At 42.4% G+C, this 20,697-nt stretch overlaps 1 protein-coding gene across 2 annotated transcripts in view; it reads left to right on the top strand.

Moving 5' to 3' along the window:
• The window catches only part of LOC147455449 (Class I peptide chain release factor), a 57,376-nt gene extending 38,358 nt beyond the window's left edge, over nt 1-19,018 (top strand). For both annotated transcript variants that reach the window (XM_086514236.1, XM_086514237.1), the window contains exon 7: nt 18,694-19,018. In XM_086514236.1, coding sequence (XP_086370362.1) covers nt 18,694-18,781 — 88 coding nt within the window. In that variant the 3' untranslated portion in view covers nt 18,782-19,018. The remainder of the gene's footprint in view (nt 1-18,693) is intronic.
• Nucleotides 19,019-20,697: the final 1,679 nt, after the last annotated feature.

Genomic DNA, 20,697 nt, shown 5'->3' with positions numbered 1-20,697 from the left:
TTTATGGGTCATGTGAAACGGGGTTTTACCATACATTCGGGCAATCTGACTTATCCCACAGATAAGATCTTCACTCAGAGAACCCAACAGACTTCCAATAATGAAAGTAGAAAGAGAGAGAGTTCCCAAGAAAAGAAAGACAAGGATTCACGACCTCGGCTCACTCTTCGAGAGAGGGCCAACTACATCAAAGAGGGGAAGTGTTTTAGATGCGGGGAACATGGGCACGTCTCTGCGAAGTGCCCTAAAAAGGCACAGCAAGAACAAAATGAAGACAGGCCAGAGAATTACAGAGCAACAGAGGAACGTGGCAAAAAAGGCAAGATGAAATCGGGACTGGTTCCAGATTGCATGGGTACTGACCCAAGCACGATTGATGAAAGTACAAAACTTTGCCGAGCTTGGTGCAAAGTGAAAGATCAAGAAGCCCTAATTTTCTTTGATTGAGGAGCCAAGGCCAACTTCATTTCACCTAAATTGGCGGCGCGGCTCGAGATTTTACTCGATCGGATGGGACCACAAGTAGAGGCAGTTCTAGTGGCACGCGGACGGGACATAGCCATTACACCTGCCATTCAAGATGGCTACTTGATGAAGAAAACGATGTTGTGTGTTACACAACCGTTGAAGGAAAAGGTTCTAACCGAATGCCACTGTCCACCATTTATGGGTCACCGTGGCATTGATACCACCTTGAAAGGTGTGAAGCGATACCAAGAAGGATGTGGACGATTTTGTACGGAGTTGCTTGGTATGCCAGAAGGTCAAGTTTGATTGGCATAAAGCACATGGATTGTTACAGCCTTTACCCATTCCCACCCGCCCCTGGGAAAGTATTGCTATGGATTTCATTTTTGATCTCTCGAAGACACAAAGTGGGCACGATGGTATCTGGATTGTTATTGACAGATTTAGCAAGCAGGCTCATTTCATTCCAGTGAAGAAAACAGTCAAGCCGGATCATTTAGCAAGACTAATCATTGCACAGATATTCAGATTACATGGTATGCTTGAGACAATCGTCTCTGACAGAGATCCCCGATTCACCAGTTTGTGTTGGAAGGCTGTTTGGGAGTGAGTCGTGTGTAGAACTGTAAGAAACTGGGCGAAATTTAGGCTTTTTTTGCCTTTTTCTTGCCCTTTCCGAAGCTTTGCTTTTTGCCTTTTCTGTCTTCTTTGCTTGAGTCGGAAGAGCTAGAAGAACTGTCAAAAGAAGAAGAAGAACTGGGTAGTCCTTAAAATCGTACACGCTTCTTCTGCTTTCTTGCCAATGCAAAAGTAGATTGACGTCCCAAATAACCCGGGAAGTCAGTTCCTTTCTTATGCTTTTTGTCGTGCTTTTTGGCTTTATTGTTTGCGTCCAAAACCCGGTTGATCTGTGTCTGAACTACCTCTTGTAATTCTTGCTCTGTAAACATCCTCGGAGAAGGAGGTCTCTTGAGTGCCGGTTTGATGGGTGGCTTTGTGGCCTTCTGCCACTGGGTGTGTACTTCTGCGAGGGATTGCTGAGTCAAAAATTTTGCAAGTTTTGGATCCTTCGCAATTTTAATCATCATCTGTGTTGCTTCGTCAACCAATTGTCAACGTTCCATCTCTTCAATCTCAGACTGAGCTGGCCAAGTGGGCCGTACTCTTCTGATTGCTCATGAGAATCTTCTCCGCGACCTCCTCCTGCAGATGCAGAAGAAGTCGATTGATTTCTGTTGGAATCCATAAATGTCACGGGAAAAGGATCGGATTTCTCGATAGAAGAGAAATCGGCCGTGCACTGATACCATTGTAACAAACTTGGACACCCCAAGTCAAGATTCTACCGCGACACAGCAGAGATTCACTTCAAAACAGTTCACAATTCACACTCGAGTAGAGTTGAGCGTGCAAAGATATCAACAACGAGTGTCACGTGCGCATTTCACTTGTGCCAAGTGGATATGCTTCTGCCATAGTCTAGCATCAACCATAGCCTAGCTTAGGACTGACCCTTGCACTTTGTGAGCCTCTAGCAAGACGTGCATGCCCAGGCTGGACATAGTTGCATACCCTCTCTTGCGCAGTACAATCATTTCAGCATGAGCATTTTCGAGAGCATAGAACCCTTTTTGCCAAAGTATGCATTTTCCACTTATTTATTAATAAGTGAATTTTGTTGGAAAAGTAGGTAGGCCAAATTGCTAAGAAACTATAAATGAAACCCATTGGGCACTCAATAGAGGCAAAGGAGGCAGCAGAAGGTGGGGCACGAAGTGTTTCACCCGGTAGGTGGTCTCTCTCTCAGCAGTACCCCAACAACACTACCGTTTTTGGAGGAGATTTCAGCCATCAGCGTTTTTGCAACAATACCATCCCTTTAGCATCATCGCATCCTCGATTCCATTCCCGGCAGCACATCCTCGTCGGAAAGCCATCCATCACGATAGATTTCAGTTTTTAGCCTTAGCGTTTTTCAGCCTTGAGGCCGTCGTCGTCTCGACACCATCAGCACCTCGTTGTCGACATCATCGTCTTCGACATGGAACCATTGCACCTCAGTTCCAGTTTTCAGCATCAGTAGCATCAATACCCATTAGCATTAGCATCTGAGCACTCAGTCATTGTAGTAGCATTTGTGAAAGAATAAAGAAAGTACTTGCTCTGGCAACAGAGCAAGGGGGCCCTTGAGGGTTGGGACCCGACATCCATGTGTCGTCTCTTTTCTCTCTCTTGTCTCTCTCATTCTTTCAGTTCAATTCAGTTCTTTCAAGTGAAGTAATGCGTCCCTTCTGTTTGTATGTGGAGTACTAGATCCGAGCAAAATCCTTATTCTCTTCTGCTACACCTAACATTGGTATCAGAGCTCTGTGTGTGCTTCAACTTCGCGAACTAAAGGAAAGAACCTAAAAACGAACCATTAAGAACTCGAACCACCAAGAACCCAAAGAATCTCTCCCAATTTTTTTTTCCTGAAGAATCTTTGAGTCATGACCATGGACTTACTAGATCCCATCTTCATTGCCATGTCTTTGAAGGAAGATCGACATCGGATACACGAGAACCCAGATCTTGAGTACCAAGATCTGCTTGCCTCCTATGCAGATATGGAAGGAGTTGGAGACAAGAGCCCTAACCTCTTCTGCATTCGCATTCGCATGTAGCGTGCATCCACTTCCGTCGACATGAAACCCGTGGAAATATCTCCGAGCACCCTTACCTTTCATCTTCACCCGCAATGTTTTCACGACAGGACTATTCAAGGGGTAGTACTTGCTCGCAGACAGAGTCAGCATCAAGGCTGGTATTGTGCGACAATAGTAGGGCTACCTAGTAACGGGTATGGTTGGTGTTTACATTGCAGTAGTACCTACATCCGTAATATCCACCCGTTTGGAGGAATTTTCACTAGAGATGCATCCATAGCATCAGAAGCATTCATTAGTCAGCATTAGAAGTACATATAGAAGTTCGGCAGCTGTGCCTTCCTCTTAACGGTGGGGATGTCACGTGCGCACTTCACTTGCGCCACGTGGACATGCTTTTGCCATAGTCTAGCATCAGTCATAGCTAAGCTTAGGACTGAGCCTAGCACTTTGTGAGCCTCTAGCAGGATGTGCATGCCCAGGCCGGTCATAGTTGCATACCCTCTCTTGCACAATACAGTCATTTCAGCATGAGCATTTTCCAGAGCATAGAACCCTTTTTGCCGAAGTACACATTTTTCACTTATTTATTAATAAGTGACTTTTGTTGGAAAATTACGTAGGGCAAATTGCTAAGAGACTATAAAAGAAACCCATTGGGCACTCAACAGAGGCAACAGAGGCATCAGAAGGTGGGGTTGCACTCGGCAAGTGGTCTCTCTCTCAGCAGTACCCCAACAACACTAGCGTTTTTGGAGCAGATTTCAGCCATCAGCGTTTTTGCAACAGTACCTGTCACGAGACGGACACCACGTGTCAACGGAAAAGTACAGACTAAACAGATTTTTAGCACTTCAATAACAATTGAACTGAAAGAGAGAGAGAGATGACACGCGACACGGAGTGGCGGGAATTCCACCCCAGAAAGTATCGGCCCTAACCTTGGCGCCCCTTTCGGTATTTCTTTATATTGCATCATCAAAGTACAAGCCGTACTCCATCCTGTGCACCTTCGTCCAGAAGCATACCGGAGAATGAGCCCATGGTCTCATATTTAAAGGCCCTAGGCCCAAAAGCAGTTTACATGAAAAACCTTAAACTCAAAAGCAATTGGTACAAAAGCATCTTGTCCAAAAGCTGCCAGCGCAAATGACGGGAATGCGTACAGTGTCACGTCAACCAGTGCAAATTATGAATATCCGTACAGTCTGCCACGTCAGCAGTTAGCGTGGAACGCGGAATTCCATATAGTCTGCCAGATCAGCAGTCAATGTGAAATCCGGAGTTTCGTACACTTTGCCACGCCATCTTCTTCGATTGCTTCTGTTTCTTAGGGTTTAGGCCCCTCTGTCGATGATGTGCATAGTGGCTCCGTTCTTCAATAACTTGGCAGGTCAGCAGTTCGTGACATCCCGCGTTCTTGAAAGAAAGTAATCGTGGTGGAGTAATTGTCCATGATTACAACATCGTCCAGATTACAACATATTAGCAAAACCACTCAAGTTGCTCAAAAATTTTCGAGGGTCATTCCGAGGGACAATCTCAGGAACAATCAGTTTGCTCTTTTTTTTGGTTAAGGAGTTGACTTCTCCTTTCGGCTCTTTTGTCAAGGAGTTGGCTTCTCCTTTTGTAAAGATCGAAACTCTTGATATTCCGGTGTAGTAAAATTAGCCATCACACCTAGACCGCACTGATCTTCCATGTGTGTCTTGATGCACTAAACTTACTTACCCATGCAATCTCATCCAATCAGGAATATTCAGTAGTTGGTACATCACAATGCAACACATGCATGTTACAAGACATAGAAACATAAAGCCGTTGATGAACATCCTTACAGGACGGGACGTTTAATACGCGGTGTACAATACGCGTACTAGACGTATTTTTGAGAATCAAAAATAAAATACGTCAACTTTTTTAGATATGATACTTTAATAAGAACAAATGAAGTGGTTCATGGACCTCCTCAATGACTCTTCAATATTTAGCCATAGCATACATAAACAAGCACCATGAAGCTCTAAAACACAATTGATCAATTAGAAAAAGACATACGTTTTGAGCAAAAAAACGTTATGAGACGTATTGTACGTTTCAATACGGGACGTCGTGTATTCTAAATAATATACGCGTATTTTAGTTGCTATGTCCGGGCCATGAGATGTTCTACGACTCCCTCATCACTCCTCTTGCAAATAACCTAAAAAGGTATGTGCCATGAGATATAGAGGCCTTTTACAACCAAACGCCCCCTAGACCGCAGCCTGCGTCGTTTGGAGGTGCTGAGAGTAACCACTGCTCAGACTTCTTAATACCCCCCTCGTAAATAACCACAAGGGTCCGGGCCATGAGTAACAACAACAATATTGCCCTCGTAAATAACCACAAGGGTCCGGGCCACGAGTAAGAACAACACTTTTCAATCATTCAATACTCCCCCCGCAAATAACCACAAGGGTCCGGGCCATGAGTATGAAGAAGCATTCTCAAACATCATTTCTCACTACTCCACAAAATAACCAATCATTGAAACTTGTATTAAAACCATAGGCAAACAATTCAAATCGGCACCAAGGCAGAACAGATACCATCCATTTCAAACAAATTCCAAACAGGATCACCAAACAAGTTCTCAAACAAAACTCAAACTTAAAAAGCAATCTCGACATCAGCAGAGCTCGAAAAGTTGACGGACTTTTTGTACTGAAACCTGCACCATAAAAATTAGGGTTAGGTTCCTTCCATAAGGTCATAGCTGACTGCACCATGGTCCATAAGCTCTTGGATAGACAGTGTTCCGGTGGCGGTGATGGTAGTCCCAAGACATACCAGTCACATCAGCCCTCGGAGGTTATCAACAAGAGACATCTGCTGAGAGATGTCTAGAAATTTCAACTTATAATCTGCTAGGGTTTCCATGGCAAGCATTCAGGATACCCCACTCTACCAGAAGCTGCACTCCGAAGGAAGATGTCAGAAACCAAATAACTTCAAGCAAAAATTTTCTTGAAAGTTTGCCAAGTCCTTGTAGTGTGCGGGTTGGTAGCTATAGACATCAACATCTGCATGGCACTGCTTTTGAGAAAAATAGTGACTCGAAACAAATCTTGGATCCTTCTCTTGTAAGTGATCTTTTTGGCTTATGCTCTGTAGGACATGAGCGATGAAGACGGGAGTGCGCTCAATGCTCGATGAAGTAAGGTGGGAGTGGCTAGTAAATCTAGGGACAGGACTTGGAGATACTTCAAATAAAATTCTAGTAGTCTTTGCTTGTCTGCTCTTTTGTAGGATGGGTATGCTTTCAAAAAAGCACATGCCTGATGCCGTGATACCACTGTCACAAGACGGGCACCACGTGCCAACTGAAAAGAATAGACTAAACAGACTTTTAGCACTTCAATAACAATTGAACTGAGAGAGAGAGAGAGAGAGAGAGAGAGAGAGAGAGAGAGAGAGAGAGACAACACGCGACAGGAGTGGCATAATTCTACCCCAGAGAGTATTGGCCCCAGACCTTGGAGCCCCTTTCGGTATTTCTTTATATTGCATCATTAAAGTACAAGCCGATACTCCATCCTCTGCACCTTCGTCCAGAAGCATACCCGAGAATGAGCCCATGGCCTCATATTTAAAGGCCCGAGACCCAAAAGCAGTTTACATGAAAAACCTTAAACCCAAAAGCAATTGGTACAAAAGCATCTTGTCCAAAAGCTGCCTCCGCAAATCACTAAAATCCGTACAGTGCCACGTCAGCACGTGCCATCGCAAATTATGGAAATCCGTACAATCTGGCACGTCAGCAGTTAGCGTGAAATGCGGAATTCTGTACAGTCTGCCATGTCAGCAGTAAGCGTGAAACGCGGAATTCCGTACAATCTGCTATGTCAGCAACCAACGTGAAATCTGGAGTTCCATACACTTTGCCACGTCATTTTCTTCTATTGCTTCTGCTTCTTATGGTTTAGGCCCTTCGGCGGGTGATCTACACAGTGGCTACGTTCTTCAGTAACTTGACACGTGAGCAGTTTGTGACAGTACCATCCTTTAGCCTCCCTGATTCTATTCCTGGCAGCAGATCCTCGCCGGAAAGCCATCCATCGCGATAGATTTCAGTTTTCAGCCTTGGCGTTTTTCAGCCTTAATGTCTTCATCGTCGACACCATCGTCGTCGTCGACATCGTCATCGCAGGTCCCGAACTTGACGATGACCCATCATCGTCATCGTCATTGCCACAACAGAGTACCGTATTTTCAGCCCTTACATCAACGCCAGTTCTCAGCCTTACAGATCAGCCATTGTTTTCAGTTTCAGCCCTTAGAACAGCAGTCGTCGTCGATATCATCGTCATTGTTGTCGTCATCGGGACAATACCCGATGGCAACAGATTCCCAGCGATCTGAGTTTTCAGCCGTAGCCTTGCGTCGTCGTCGGTGTCACGTCACGGGGCGACATCGTCGTGTCCGTGACAGTCGTCGCCATCGTCAGCATTGTTGTCATCGTCGACATCACCGTCTTCGACATAGACCAACAGTACCTGTCATCGTCATCATCGTCTTCGACATCATCGTCGTCTTCGACATAGACCATGAGCACCTCGTCGTCGACATCATCGTCTTCGACATAGAACCTCAATACTTGAGTACCCCTTAAGTACCTCAATACCCAGTATCCAGCATCAGTAGCATCACTCACCTAGCATCAGTAACATCACCCATTAGCATAAGCATCTCAGCACTTAGTCATTGTAGTAGCATTTGTGCAAGAATAAAGAAAGTACTTGCTCTGGCAACAGAGCAAGGGGGCCCTTGAGGGTTGGGACCCGACATCCTTGTGCTGTCTCTTTTCTCTCTTTCTTTCAATTCAGTTCAATTCTTTCAAGTGACATAAAGTGTCCTTGTGTTTGTGTGCGGAGTAGTAGATCCGAGCAAAAATCCTTATTCTCTTTCGTTGCACCTGACATTGGTATCAGAGCTCTATGTGTGCTTCAGCTTCGCGAACTAAAGGGAAGAACCTAAAAAAGAACCATAAGAACCCAAAGAATCTCTCCCAATTTTTTTTCTTGAAGAATCTTTGAGTCTTCGACCATGGATTCACTAGATCCCATCTTCATTGCCATGTCTTTGAAGGAAGATCGACATCGGATACACGAGAACCCAGATCTTGAGTACCAAGATCTACTTGCCTCTTATGCAGATATGGAAGGAGTTGGAGACGAGAGCCCTAACCTCTTCTGCATTTGCATGTAGCGTGCACTTCCGTCGTCAAGAAACCCTTGGAAATACCTCCGAGCACCCTTACCTTTCATCTTCACCCGCAATGTTTTCACTACAGGACTATTCGAGTGGTATTACTTGCTCGCATGCAGAGTGAGCATCAAGGCTGGTATTCTGCGACAGTAGGAAGACTACCTAGTAACTCGTATGGTCGGTGTTTACATTGCAGTAGTACCTACATCCGTAATATCCACCCGTTTGGAGGAATTTTCATTGGTAATGCATCCATAGCATCAGAAGCATTCATCAGTCAACACTGGAAGTACAGATAGAAGTTCGGCAGCATCAGAAGTACAAATAGAAGTTCCACATTAAAGGAGTCTTCTGCATCTATTAGTTGAGAGGGATTGATCCCGCACAGGTTGGACACGACAACAAAGGGTTTAACCCAACAATCCCACCCTCAAGCCCAAACCCTTGACAATGGGTTGAGAATAGACCATGAAAGAGTTCAAGAGACCACCCGAAACAATGAGTAGAATCTCCCAACATCAGGGTGTGTATACTTCTCTAGGACAACAATCAGAGTGGGAACAATAAGAACTCAACAAAAAACAGACAACTTGGGAGGTCTTACCACTTTTTCGTGCACCAATGTCTATACCCGTACAATTCTGGTAGGACAACAATTGACATTTGACAAAACCAAAACAAACCTATGAGATGATGTAACAAACTGCTGACGTGTCGACCTACTGAAGAACGGAGCCACCGGTCGAGGGGCCTAAACCCTAGAAGAAGCAGAAGCAGAAGCAAAAGCAGAAGCAGCAACAGATTTTCGAAAATTGTGTAGCTGTTGATGACGTGGCATATTTTTGAAAATTGCGCTAGCATGAGGATGTGGCAGGCTGTACGGATTTCCGCGTTTTCCGTTGGCTGATGACGTGGCAGATTGTACGGACTTCCATAAATTATGCTGGCAGCTTTTTGGCATTGCTTTTTGGACGAGAAGCTTTTGAGTTTGAAGGCTTTTCATGTAAATTGCTTTTCAGGCCAAGGGCCTTTAAATATGAGGTTAGGGCTCATTCTCTGGCATGCTTCCTGGAGAAGGTGCAGAGTCTGGAGTACCGGCTTGTACTGTGTTGATGCAATATAAAGAAATACCGAAAGGGGCGCCAAGGGTTGGAGCCAATACTCTCTAGGGTGGAATTCCGCCACTCCGTGTCGCGTGTCGTCTCTCTCTCTCTCAGTTCAGTTGTTATTTGAAGTGCTTAAAGTTGTTCAATCTGTTCTTTTCTATTTGCACGTGGTGCGCGTCTTGTGACAGTGGTATCAGAGCATTAGGCGTGTGCTTTTCTGAAAGCATACCGGTCCTATCAAGGAGCAGATAGAGCAAGATTGCACTTCCAAAAGTTCATTGGAAATTTTGGCTTCGGTCCCGACCCCGGACTTATTAGCCACTCCCATCCTTACTACATCGCGCATCGGGCGCGCTCCCGTCTTCACCTCTCATGTCTTACAGGGCATAAGCCATTAAGATCACTTGCAAGATTTGTTTCGAGCTATTGTTTTTCTCAGAGACAGTACCATGCAAATGTTGATAGCTACCAAGCAGCATACTCCAAGTACTTGGCAAGCTTTCAAGAAAAAATTTTACCTGAAGTTATATGGTTTCTGACATCTTCCTTCGGAGTGCAACTTCTGGCAGAGTGGGGTATCCTGAAATGCTTGCCATGGAAACCCTAGCAGATTATAACTTCAAATTTCTAGACATCTCTCAGCAGGTGTCTCTTGTTGTAACCTCGGAGGTTCAGTGCGATTGCTATCTTGGGACTACCATCGCCGCCAAAGAAACATTGTTTGTCCAAGAGCTGACGGACCATGGTGTGCTCGGCTACGACCCTATAGAATGAACCTAACCCTAATTTTTTGGTGCAGGTTTTAGGATGGAAAGTCAGTCGATTTTTTGAGCTCGATTGATGTCGAGATTGCTTTTTAAGTTTAAGTTCTGTTTGATCTTGTTTGGCGATCCTGATTGGAATTTGTTTGAAATGGATGCTATCTGTTTTAAACCTCTCTTGGTGCCGATTTGAATTGTTTGACTCGGGTTTTAAAACTGGTTTCAATAATTGGTGATTTTACTCCCTGGTGGAGTAGTGAGAAATGATGTTTGAGAATGCTTGTTCATACTCATGGCCCGGACCCTTGTGGTTATTTGCGGGGGGTGTATTGAATGATTGAAAAGTGCTGTTTTACTCATGGCCCGGACCCTTCTGGTTATTTTACGGGGTGAGTATTGTTGTTGTGACTCCCGGCCTGGACCTGGATGGTTGTGCGGGAGGAGTATTAAGAAGTCTGAGCAGTGGTTACTTACTCTCAACACCTCCAAACGATGCAAGTTGCGGTCTGGGGGGCGTTTGGTTGTAAAAGGCCTCTATATCTCCCGGCCCGGACCTTTTTAGGTTATGCGGGAGGAGTGATGAGGGAGTCGTTGAATATCTCCCGGTCGGGACCTTGTTAGGTTATGCGGGAGGAGTGTTCATCGGCGGCTTTATGTTTCTATGTCTTGTAACATGCATATGTGAGCATTTGTGTTGTAACATGCATGTGCCAACTACTGAATATTCCTGATTGGATGAGATTGCTTGGGTATGTAATTTTAGTGCATCAAGACACTCGTGGAAGATCAGTACGGTATGGGTGTGATGGCTAATTTTACTATGCCGGAATATCAAGAGTTCCGATCTAGACGAGAGGAGAAGCTAACTCCTCGATCAAAAGAGCCGAAAGGAGAAACTAACTCCTTAACAAAAAGAGCAAACTGAATTTCGCTCGGAATGTCCCTCGGAATTTTTTTTGAGCTAACTTGAGTTGTTTTGCAAATATGCTATAATCGCGGACGATTACTCTCTTTCAAGAAGGGGAGATGTAACAAATTGTTGACGTGTCGACCTACTGAAGAACAGAGCTATCGGTCGAGGGGCCTAAACCTTAGAAGAAGCAGAAGCAGCAACAGATTTCCAAAAATGGCGTAGTTGCTGATGATGTGGCAGATTTTCAAAAATTGCTCTGGCATGATGACATGGTAGGCTGTACGGATTTCCGCGTTTTGCGTTGGTTGATGATGTGGCAGAGTGTACAGATTTTCGTAAATTATGCTGGAAGCTTTTTGGCATTGCTTTTTGGACCAAAAGCTTTTGAGTTTGAAGGCTTTTCATGTAAACTGCTTTTCAGGCCAAGGGCCTTTAAATATGAGGGTAGGGCTCATTCTCTGGCATGCTTCTTGGAGAAGGTGCAGAGTCTAGAGTACCGACTTGTACTGTGTTGATGCAATATAAAGAAATACCGAAAGGGGCGCCAAGGTTTGGGGCCAATACTTTTTAGGGTGGAATTCCGCCACTCCGTGTCGTGTGTCGTCTCTCTCTCTCTCTCTCTCTCTCTCAGTTCAGTTGTTATTTGAAGTGCTTAAAGTTGTTCAGTCTGTTCTTTTCTATTGGCACGTGGTGCTCGTCTTGTGACAGATGGAACAGAAAAACAATTTTTGAAAAAATTGCATATGTTTATGTACCACTATCTTGTGGGAGCTGTCTCTATTTGGATAAATTAGTGCCACCTCCTCGAACACACTTGCGAAAATGATTTTCTTGGTTGTGTCATTGACATCACAAACTAGAGCAATTATGAAGGCCAACGAGCAAACGATTTCTTCTTTAAGAAGAAGGAAACTTCTCAAACAAATTGTGTCACCGAAAGCATAAACTTGAGGAATTCTGAAGGTCAATGAGCAAACAATTTTTTCTTTAAGAAGAAGGAAACTTCTCAGACATGCGTATATGAGGTTACTGTGCGGAAAGTGTTGGGGACTGCGACGGTTAATGTGTCGTTTCCAACACCATGCAGCAGCGTTTTAGAACGCTTTTCGCAGGCAACCTTGCCGGTCACCAACGCTTGCAACAAAGCGCCTTTAGTGTTTTAGAACGTTGCAAAATTGCCGAGCTCAACTAAATACACATTTCAAATGCCCTGCAGTGCGATTTGAAATGCCTAGTGGCCACGGTCAACCAAAAGAACTTCCAACTTCATGTTGTCCCACAATCCCAACTTCGCCGCCACTTCAGCTGCATTTTGATATGCTCCACGCCTCTTAAGATGCTCACCCACCACACCTGTGCCTGGGCTCTGATACCACTGTTAGGTTTACACGGCTACGATGGGTGAAGACAGAGCAAAGCCGACATTGCCTGGGTCTACTGCAACTGGCGACGGCGTCTTGAGATGTTCACCCACCACGCTTGCACTCGGGCTCTGATACCATGGTGCCACGTTAGGTTTTCATAGCTACCGTGAGTGAAGACGGAGCAAAGCGATGGGAATTGAGTGTGCAAAGATATATATATATATATATATATATATATATAGAGAGAGAGAGAGAGAGAGAGAGAGAGAGAGAAGAAGAAGAAGAAGAAGAAGAAGAAGAGAGTTTTAACGTCGTAGGAAACTATCCCAAGAGACCTTAAAGATCTAGCCGACTAGGAGTTGAACTCAAGACCTGTTATTCAAGAGGGAAATGGCATAACCAATCTACCACACTTGGGTGATAGAAAGGTTATACCATTTTCCTCTTTTTATTAGCGCACACACACACACACACACACACACCCACACACACCCGTGAAGAAGAGAGTTTTAACGTTGTCGGAAATTATCCCAAGAGACCTTAAAGATCTAGCCGACGAGGAGTTGAACTCAAGACCTGTTATTAAAGAGGGAAATGGCATAACCAATCTACCACACTAGAGAGAGTGAGACCACGTATAAAAACTAGGCTATTACTGATTATTTTGAAGCTCTTACATATATAGATATTAGCCTCATCTTTTTAACATGCACACTCCACACTATAGGAGTGGTCATCATCTATTAGTTGACATGGATTGATCTCACCCTTGTTGGACATGACAACGAAGGGCTTGAACCCAACACTAAGCCATGTCACGTCAACAACTTGTGACATACCCTCTCTTGAAAGAAGAGTAACCGTCTATGATTAGATCTGTAAATCTCAATCTGATTCTTTAGCAGACACTGCCTTTATGCATACATGCCAATGCCGATGATTGCCAAATAGCACATGTTGAAGCATGCATTACAAGATATAGTTCTACAATAAGATTTTTATCTAGTCATCTCATTTGCATCGAAGCTCTTCATATTTCCGCATAGCAATATTAGCCATCACCCCAGACCACATTGGCTTTGACATGGGGTGTCTTGATATGCTAAGATCACATACCCAAGCTACCTCATCCAAATTGGAACTATTGATGCACCAGATTCATATGCTTCACAAAATGCTTTACAGATGGAAGTCACATAACATAGAAACATATTAATATGCTCCACAAAATGCTTTACAGATGACACAAATTTCACATGTGCAGTCATATCTAGATCCAACCAAATGCTCCCCAATTGGAAGCCTCCGTCGTTTAGAGGGTTCTACATACAACCAAGTGCTTCGCAAACCGCAATCTGCATTATTCAGAGGTTTCCATCTACAACTAAACACTCCCTAGATCGGAGATTGCATCGTAAAGTACAACTAGATACCCCGTAGATCATAGTCTGCGTTGTCCAGAGGAAATCAAACAATATGGAAACCAACTTTAAAACTAGAATCAAACCTATTCAATCGGTCCCAAGACAAGTTTAAAGCAGATATAATCTATTGCAATTCTCAAATAGTAATCAAAATCTCAGTCAAAATCCAAACTAGTGATTCTTGTCTTTGGTTTTCCATTTCCCATGCTCGTAACTCCATGTTCCTCCATCCTACTACCCGTTGTTTAGCAAAAAGCAACCAAAACATAATTTTGATATAGGCTGCAAAAACCCTAATTTGTTGCTGAAAACCCTAATTTTTCAAAATTATCAGAATCAAATTTTTTGTGTCGATGGAGGAATGTTGCCGTGGTAACTCTTCGAAATGAAGCACCTCTGGGGTTGATTTGATGCATCTTTGGATAGTCTCGATGTGGGCTTGCAGATGTCCACCAAGGGATAGATTTGGGGTTGATTTGCCCTCCTGATGTGAGAGGAATGAAGGACTGATGTCTGGCTGCAAAAACACAGATATGGCTGCAAAAATGCAGTAGATCTGAATCTTGATGTGCTTAACAAGGTTGAAAACGCAGCTAATGAGGGAGCAGATGATAGATAGCGATGGAGCACTTGATGCGGCGAGGGAATGGCCGTGAAGAGGTTCGATGGGCTGCCGAAATGTCAAGGGTGCAATAGGGATCTAGCGTTAGTGGTACGAGGCTTTTAACACAAGGAAACAGGGCCAAAACACCAAATGGTGGTTAATCTGACTGATGGCTGCGGTGTGGAGCAAAACGCCAAGGGATTGCATGAGGTAGAAATGTTAGGCTGGTGTGCAACTCGCGCTCCAAAACTTGTGACAAAAACGCTATGTTGGCTGCTTCTTTTATACTGACTTTTTGGGTGGCAAGTCGCGAAAATGTGCCGAGGTGGGAAAAATGTGCAAATGTACATACATGTGGGTTTCATTTGTTCGAATGTCCAGAACTCACTAATGCGTGAACCATTTGACGAAAGAGCTAGATCGATACGTTCCTCTAGCCAAGACCTACATGCATATCATGTTAGATGCCCACCGAAGTGTAATAACATTTGTCAAAAAGAGTGTACAAACCATTAATGCAAGAGGGTCCAAAACTGGAAAACCTAATCTAGGCTCACAAAATTGTTGATACAAATCTTCCTAGGATTCTAGACACTCCTATCTAGAAGTATGTAGAGAATTGGCTTTGGAAGTCGATGAAGCATGGCACACAAAGGCATGTGCAGGTGACATCCGAACAATTTGCATTAAGTATTCTCCAAAGAGTATTCAAAATCTCAGTTAATATTCAAATAAGTGGTTCTTCTCGTTGGTTTTTAATCTCATATGCTTGTAAACTCTATGTTTCTCCATTTTGCTTCCTGTTGTCTACAAAAACCCTAATTTGTTACTGAAAACCCTAGTTTTTCAAAATTGTCGGAATCAAAATCCGTTCGGTCAATGCGTAGGGCTCGTCAAGATGATCAGCTTTGACTTTTCTTGCATATGCAAATTTTCATGTGTTGAAATTTTTTTTAGAGGTCTTTGCAACATAGAGAAGCTTCAAAAAACATGTTTTTCGAGCTTTTTAGGGCAAAAACGAACTCCTGTTCCTCCATCTCCTCCTCCTGTAATCGTTACTTCTTTATCCAACTACATAGCTTGCCATTGTAGGTTGACGTAGGACCGGCTTGCTTGTCAGAACAACAAACGACTGACGTTCTATTAGCATTGTAACGGGAGGGCACAACATACCAACTGAAAGAATAGATTGGAATAGGCATTTAGCACTTCAAAACAATTGGGGGAGAGAGAGAGAGAGAGAGAGAGAGAGAGAGAGAGAGAGAGAGAGAGAGTGCTGGAGTTCCACTCCCAGAGCACTAGCCCCAAAACCTTCGCGTCCCTTTTAAAATTTCTTTTATATTGCTTCTCAAAAGTAGAACTATTGGGGGACTCTTCTTCTGCTTTCGCAAGCGTGTGAATGCCAGAGTGAGCCCCCAAGGCTCATATACAAAGGTCCTTGGCCCCAAAAGCAATTGCTATGAAAAGCTCTTGCTCCAAAATCACTTAGGTCCAAAAGCTAGCATCCTCAGCTGCTTCTGCAATTTGTGGGCTGGTCTATACAATGCCAAGCTAGCACAAATTTCCACAAAACGCGGACAGCTGCCACGCCAAGAGGGTTTTGTAGTTTTAGGATTTTTCAATGTTGGCCCGTTTTTGTCCATTGCAGGGGCCCCATTAATGTGTAACTCCTTGGGCCATGCCACGTCAACAACTTGTGACATCAAGTATCATCCTAAATTCCCAATTTTGAATATTGTTTAGAAGTTCCACAAAGATCCTATCGAACCTAGATTTATAGTAGCTTCTTGTAACATGTCTCTAACAAAGGTTTCCAAATGGCTTAGTTATTGTTTTAAAACCCTTTTGCCTAGCATAAATGGACTACGGAAAAATCTTCGAAAGGGAGCAGACGTGCCTATTGACTCAAGTGGGATTTTAAATGATTGAGTAGGTGTAATCCCTATTATCAACTTTTTGAACGCTTCAAGAAGCATAAATGATAAATCGTCTCCTTTATGCCTCCAATCCTTTGACTTTACAATATTTTACAAGAAGTTGAATTTGGAGGATCTTAGATCTAGAGTCAAGTCTCTCAGCTCAAAGGTATCCACTTCCAAGTTTGAGAATGATAGGTATAACACATTGCTAGTTGAAAAGTAAGCTTTGCACTTTGACTTTTTATGGTTAAAAAATAAGAATGTAGGCATATACAAAGGGACAGAGAGATTCACCAAGATTGTAGATGAAATTGACATTATACCTTTGCTGGACTTTTTTTGTGGATAATTTATATATTTTAGTGCTCTTTTCAAGTAATCAATTGTTATCCCTATGGGCACTAATTGTGTTGTTTTTCTTACCAATCTCCATCTTTTTATGTATGAGCTTGATTTTATGGAGCGTCTTGTCCTTGCTAATTCTTGCCCAATATTTTCTCACAAGTTATGCATTGTAAGATGCTTTGTAGATGATCTTTTTGTTCATGACGTTCCTTCTTTTCAAGATTTTATGTACTTGAATTCAAGTCCTATAAATGGAGGAACTTAAGGAGTTTTGTGAACTTAATTGTACTACTAATAGTGATTTTTGTGGCTTTTTGTATCTTATGATATTTCAGACTCCCTTGGGTTTGGAAGTAGAAATCTATGATAAATGCCTTGAACTCAAGTATGCCAATTCATTTGTATGCCTCACATTTCTTTGAACATCTCTCTTTTTGCTAAATATGGTGTCATTTGTTCTTAACAGTATATGTTTTCTTGTCTTATTCTTAACTATTTATATATTTTTGTCTTTGTTCTAGTAAATCTGCTTTTGTTGTCGAGTCGTGCCATCTTATTTCTTTACTTGTTGAGAAAGGATACTCATTCAAAAGAATCATGAAAAATGAGCAACCATTTTTGCATTATAGTAAGTTTATTTTCAATGTTTCTTCTTTTGGAATGCTCAAGACAATCAATAGTAAATTCAGTGAAAGTGGGTAGCTCAAAAGCCCACTTATTGTTGAACTAAGTAACACTCTAATTGGTTGTTTAGATCTCTAGTGCTTTTAGTATTTTTACTCTTACTTGACAAATGCTCGCCTTTTATCATGGCTGAGTATGTCCATCACCTTCGGAGGATTCAGTTTGTGGGAACTTGGTTTTATAAAGTAAGTTCAAATCCTGAATGAACTCTATACAAACTTGCACCTACTCTTGGGCACTGATGACGTAAAGGATGTCATAGTTATTGTCCAGGCTATACATGGTAAAGGTGATAATCTTTTTCTCTCTGTTTGGACAAGTAGCAAAGTTAAGGTCGCATATTATCACGTTTTCAACCTTGTACTACTTTGGTTATGTTTTACCTCGTAGGTAGGTACATAGTAGTAAACAATTCTGATCTTTAGCTTACAGAATTTTTTTATAGGTTTTCGTTTGGAGTTTGAACTCTAGGATTAAGTCTTTGTGATGTCTTTATCCTTGTTTGTTGAAAGTTGAGTTCTTGTTGCATGTTTTAGTCAAGTAAGCGTCTCAATTTATTTTGCTTATGCCTTTTCTAAAAGCATTTTTAAGCGAATAATGGTTTGTTTTTATCTAGTTTAGTAACGAATTTAGTGAGTTAATTTTTTCTTTATTGTTTTGTCATGTCCCTTGTTTTTGTATTTCTGTGAGTGTTTTAGCCTTTCTTATAATCCATAAGTTCAGACTTTTCTAACCTTATGAAGGTATATAGTCTTTCTTTGTTGCTCTTTGAAAGACATCATGAGGTGGGAAATACTTCACCCTAAAAGTTTGGTGTCTTTTGCTATGTTGTTCAGAATGGGGACATAAATCCCCTTCGATAGAGTGGACTTTTCTTTCTTCGTGACTCTTGATAATGGAAGCTCAAGTAGGCAAACACCTCAACTACTTTTAACAATGGGAGGAGAGGTGACTACCCTTAGGTAGGGGCAGTAGGAGCCCGGAGGGCCCTGTTTTTTGCAAGGTTCATCTGACTTGGGTCGTCTCTTAGGCGCATTGAACATCCCGAGAAGGAGCTTTGTCCAACATCTTGAGAAGGAGCTCCTCAATATTAGTAGGCTGTGTTGGGCAAAAAATGAGCTGCTGGTTTCTGTCTTAATACTAATAATAATGTGAGATTCACAGATTGTCAGTGCTTAACTTTTGGCAATTTCCCCTTTGTTGATTTCAGGGCAAGAATCGAAAATGAGAAAAGGCTGGACTCTAAGAAAAAAGCTTCAATGAAGAAAGCGAATAGAAGGGCTGGCGGCTGGGATTAGTAGGGATAGCCTTCTTTTTTATGGCATTACTAGTAAACAGAGCCTTATAGTGAAGTCTGCTGAAGATTGTTTCATTCATTATGTGCTGACAAGGCGGAAATGCTATTGAATGACAGCAATCTTATCAGGTCAGTTATGCCCGGACACAGGTCCATATAGGTAATCGGTTTATGTTAACATGTACAATTCCAATTCCACAGGCTTTTAGTAATTAAAGGACATTTTTTGATATAAAAAGGTAAATTTATTTACCACCTCAATTCTTGCGTGAAGGTAAACTAATTTGACCTTATCGAGGTGGGGTCTAATTATTGTGGGTGCATGTTGATCTTTTGTATTAAGTAGAACATTTGGTGTTTCCAAATCCAAAGAAGAGCTTGAATGTCAAGGCTGGGATGTAAAAAGCTCAAGCCATTCCTAGTTGTGGTATAATAGACGACTAATAATGGGTGAAAGCTAAATCAAGGTTTAAAGTAAAGTCTACCGCCCTTTTTGGATTGAACAGGCCTGTTTCACTAGGTGAGTCGAGTCCTGGCGGATGAGCCTGGTGATCTCGGACTGTGTAAGAGTCAGAGAGGTCGCATCCAGTGAGTACTGGAGGGGGGGCAATCTGTCTATGCTGAACCCATGCGCTTGAAACCATGATGTCATCTCCCCATACCAGCATGCTGTATCTCCCTGCATGGCTAACTGTCGAGAGGATTCAAGTGCAAGGTGGGCATATTTGTCTCTGGGAAGTAGTCACATGCGGTGCATGAAGGAGACAGATCTGGTGAGTGCCTCAACCACTAGTGGGGGGGGCAGCTAGACTAGCCCTGTTGAGGTGTACACTGGCTTGTCCATAGGATAGGTCAATGAGCTAGCATACATACGAAAACCTTGCTTGGCATGTCCCATAAGTCTCTGAATGGAGTCAAACTTCTGTTGCAGACAATACCGTCGAACCTCTTTTGAAAAACGATAGCAAAACTGCTCAATCTGGTCCTTCAAAGTGACCCTCCGACATGAGGACATTGGTAAATAGATATCCCAAAACCTCTAGCACTAGTCATCCAAAGTGTCTTTCCAAAGGTAGAGGCTACATCCCCGTGTTTGATAGAGTTGTGAGTGAGATAGCCAAAAGCATTTCATTTTCTAAATTTCTTTTTATTTTCAATGTGTTGTATTATTTTTCTTTTCGAATTTTATTTGCAGTGTTCTGTTTATTTTTGTTCGTAGATTCATTTTAGTACATAGAAGTAGGATAAATAGGACTTAATATCATGAAGTTTGGGCTGAAAGATCATGGCAAAGACTATTGAAAATCATATATTTGCAAAAACCATCGTAACTCTAAAACTTGGAAAATTTGATGATTGAGATAAGAAATTGATCCAAACAAAAAAATTTGTGGATCAAGGGTATCAAAAAGCTTAATAGAAGCAATCTTGAAAGTTTCATTAAAATATGTGGAGGAACATGGATTGCGATCCATGTACCTCAGAGGTCATTTTTGCAGAAAAGTGATCAGTGACACTTTGTAGCAATAGGACATTGCTTTGATAAAGTTGTTTGGAAGCAAATTTCAAAAATAACATCAGAATTGGCTAATAGGGCGGAAACATTAAAAATAGGGATTTCAAATATGAAATTGGGTATATCTTGAGATTTTGTGATCCAAATCACATCAAAATTGATTGACAAGACAAAAACATTAAAAAAGACAAACATTAAAAACGGGGATGTCAGATATAAAATTGGGCATATCTTGAGATTTTGTGATCCAAATTCAAAAAAGGTTTGGATATAATATCTGCAAACATACACAATCAGCGGACCATATTTCACGCCAAAATGTAGTCAAACATGGATCGTGATCATGTACCTTTTCATCATTTTGGGTTGAGATTTGAGCAGCAGGTAGCTAATACCGTTTG

This window comes from Adiantum capillus-veneris, chromosome 6 (genome assembly GCF_014529385.1).
Source record: "Adiantum capillus-veneris isolate H3 chromosome 6, ASM1452938v2, whole genome shotgun sequence".
Taxonomy (NCBI): domain Eukaryota; kingdom Viridiplantae; phylum Streptophyta; class Polypodiopsida; order Polypodiales; family Pteridaceae; genus Adiantum; species Adiantum capillus-veneris.
This window is presented reverse-complemented; position numbering and strand designations above follow the sequence as displayed.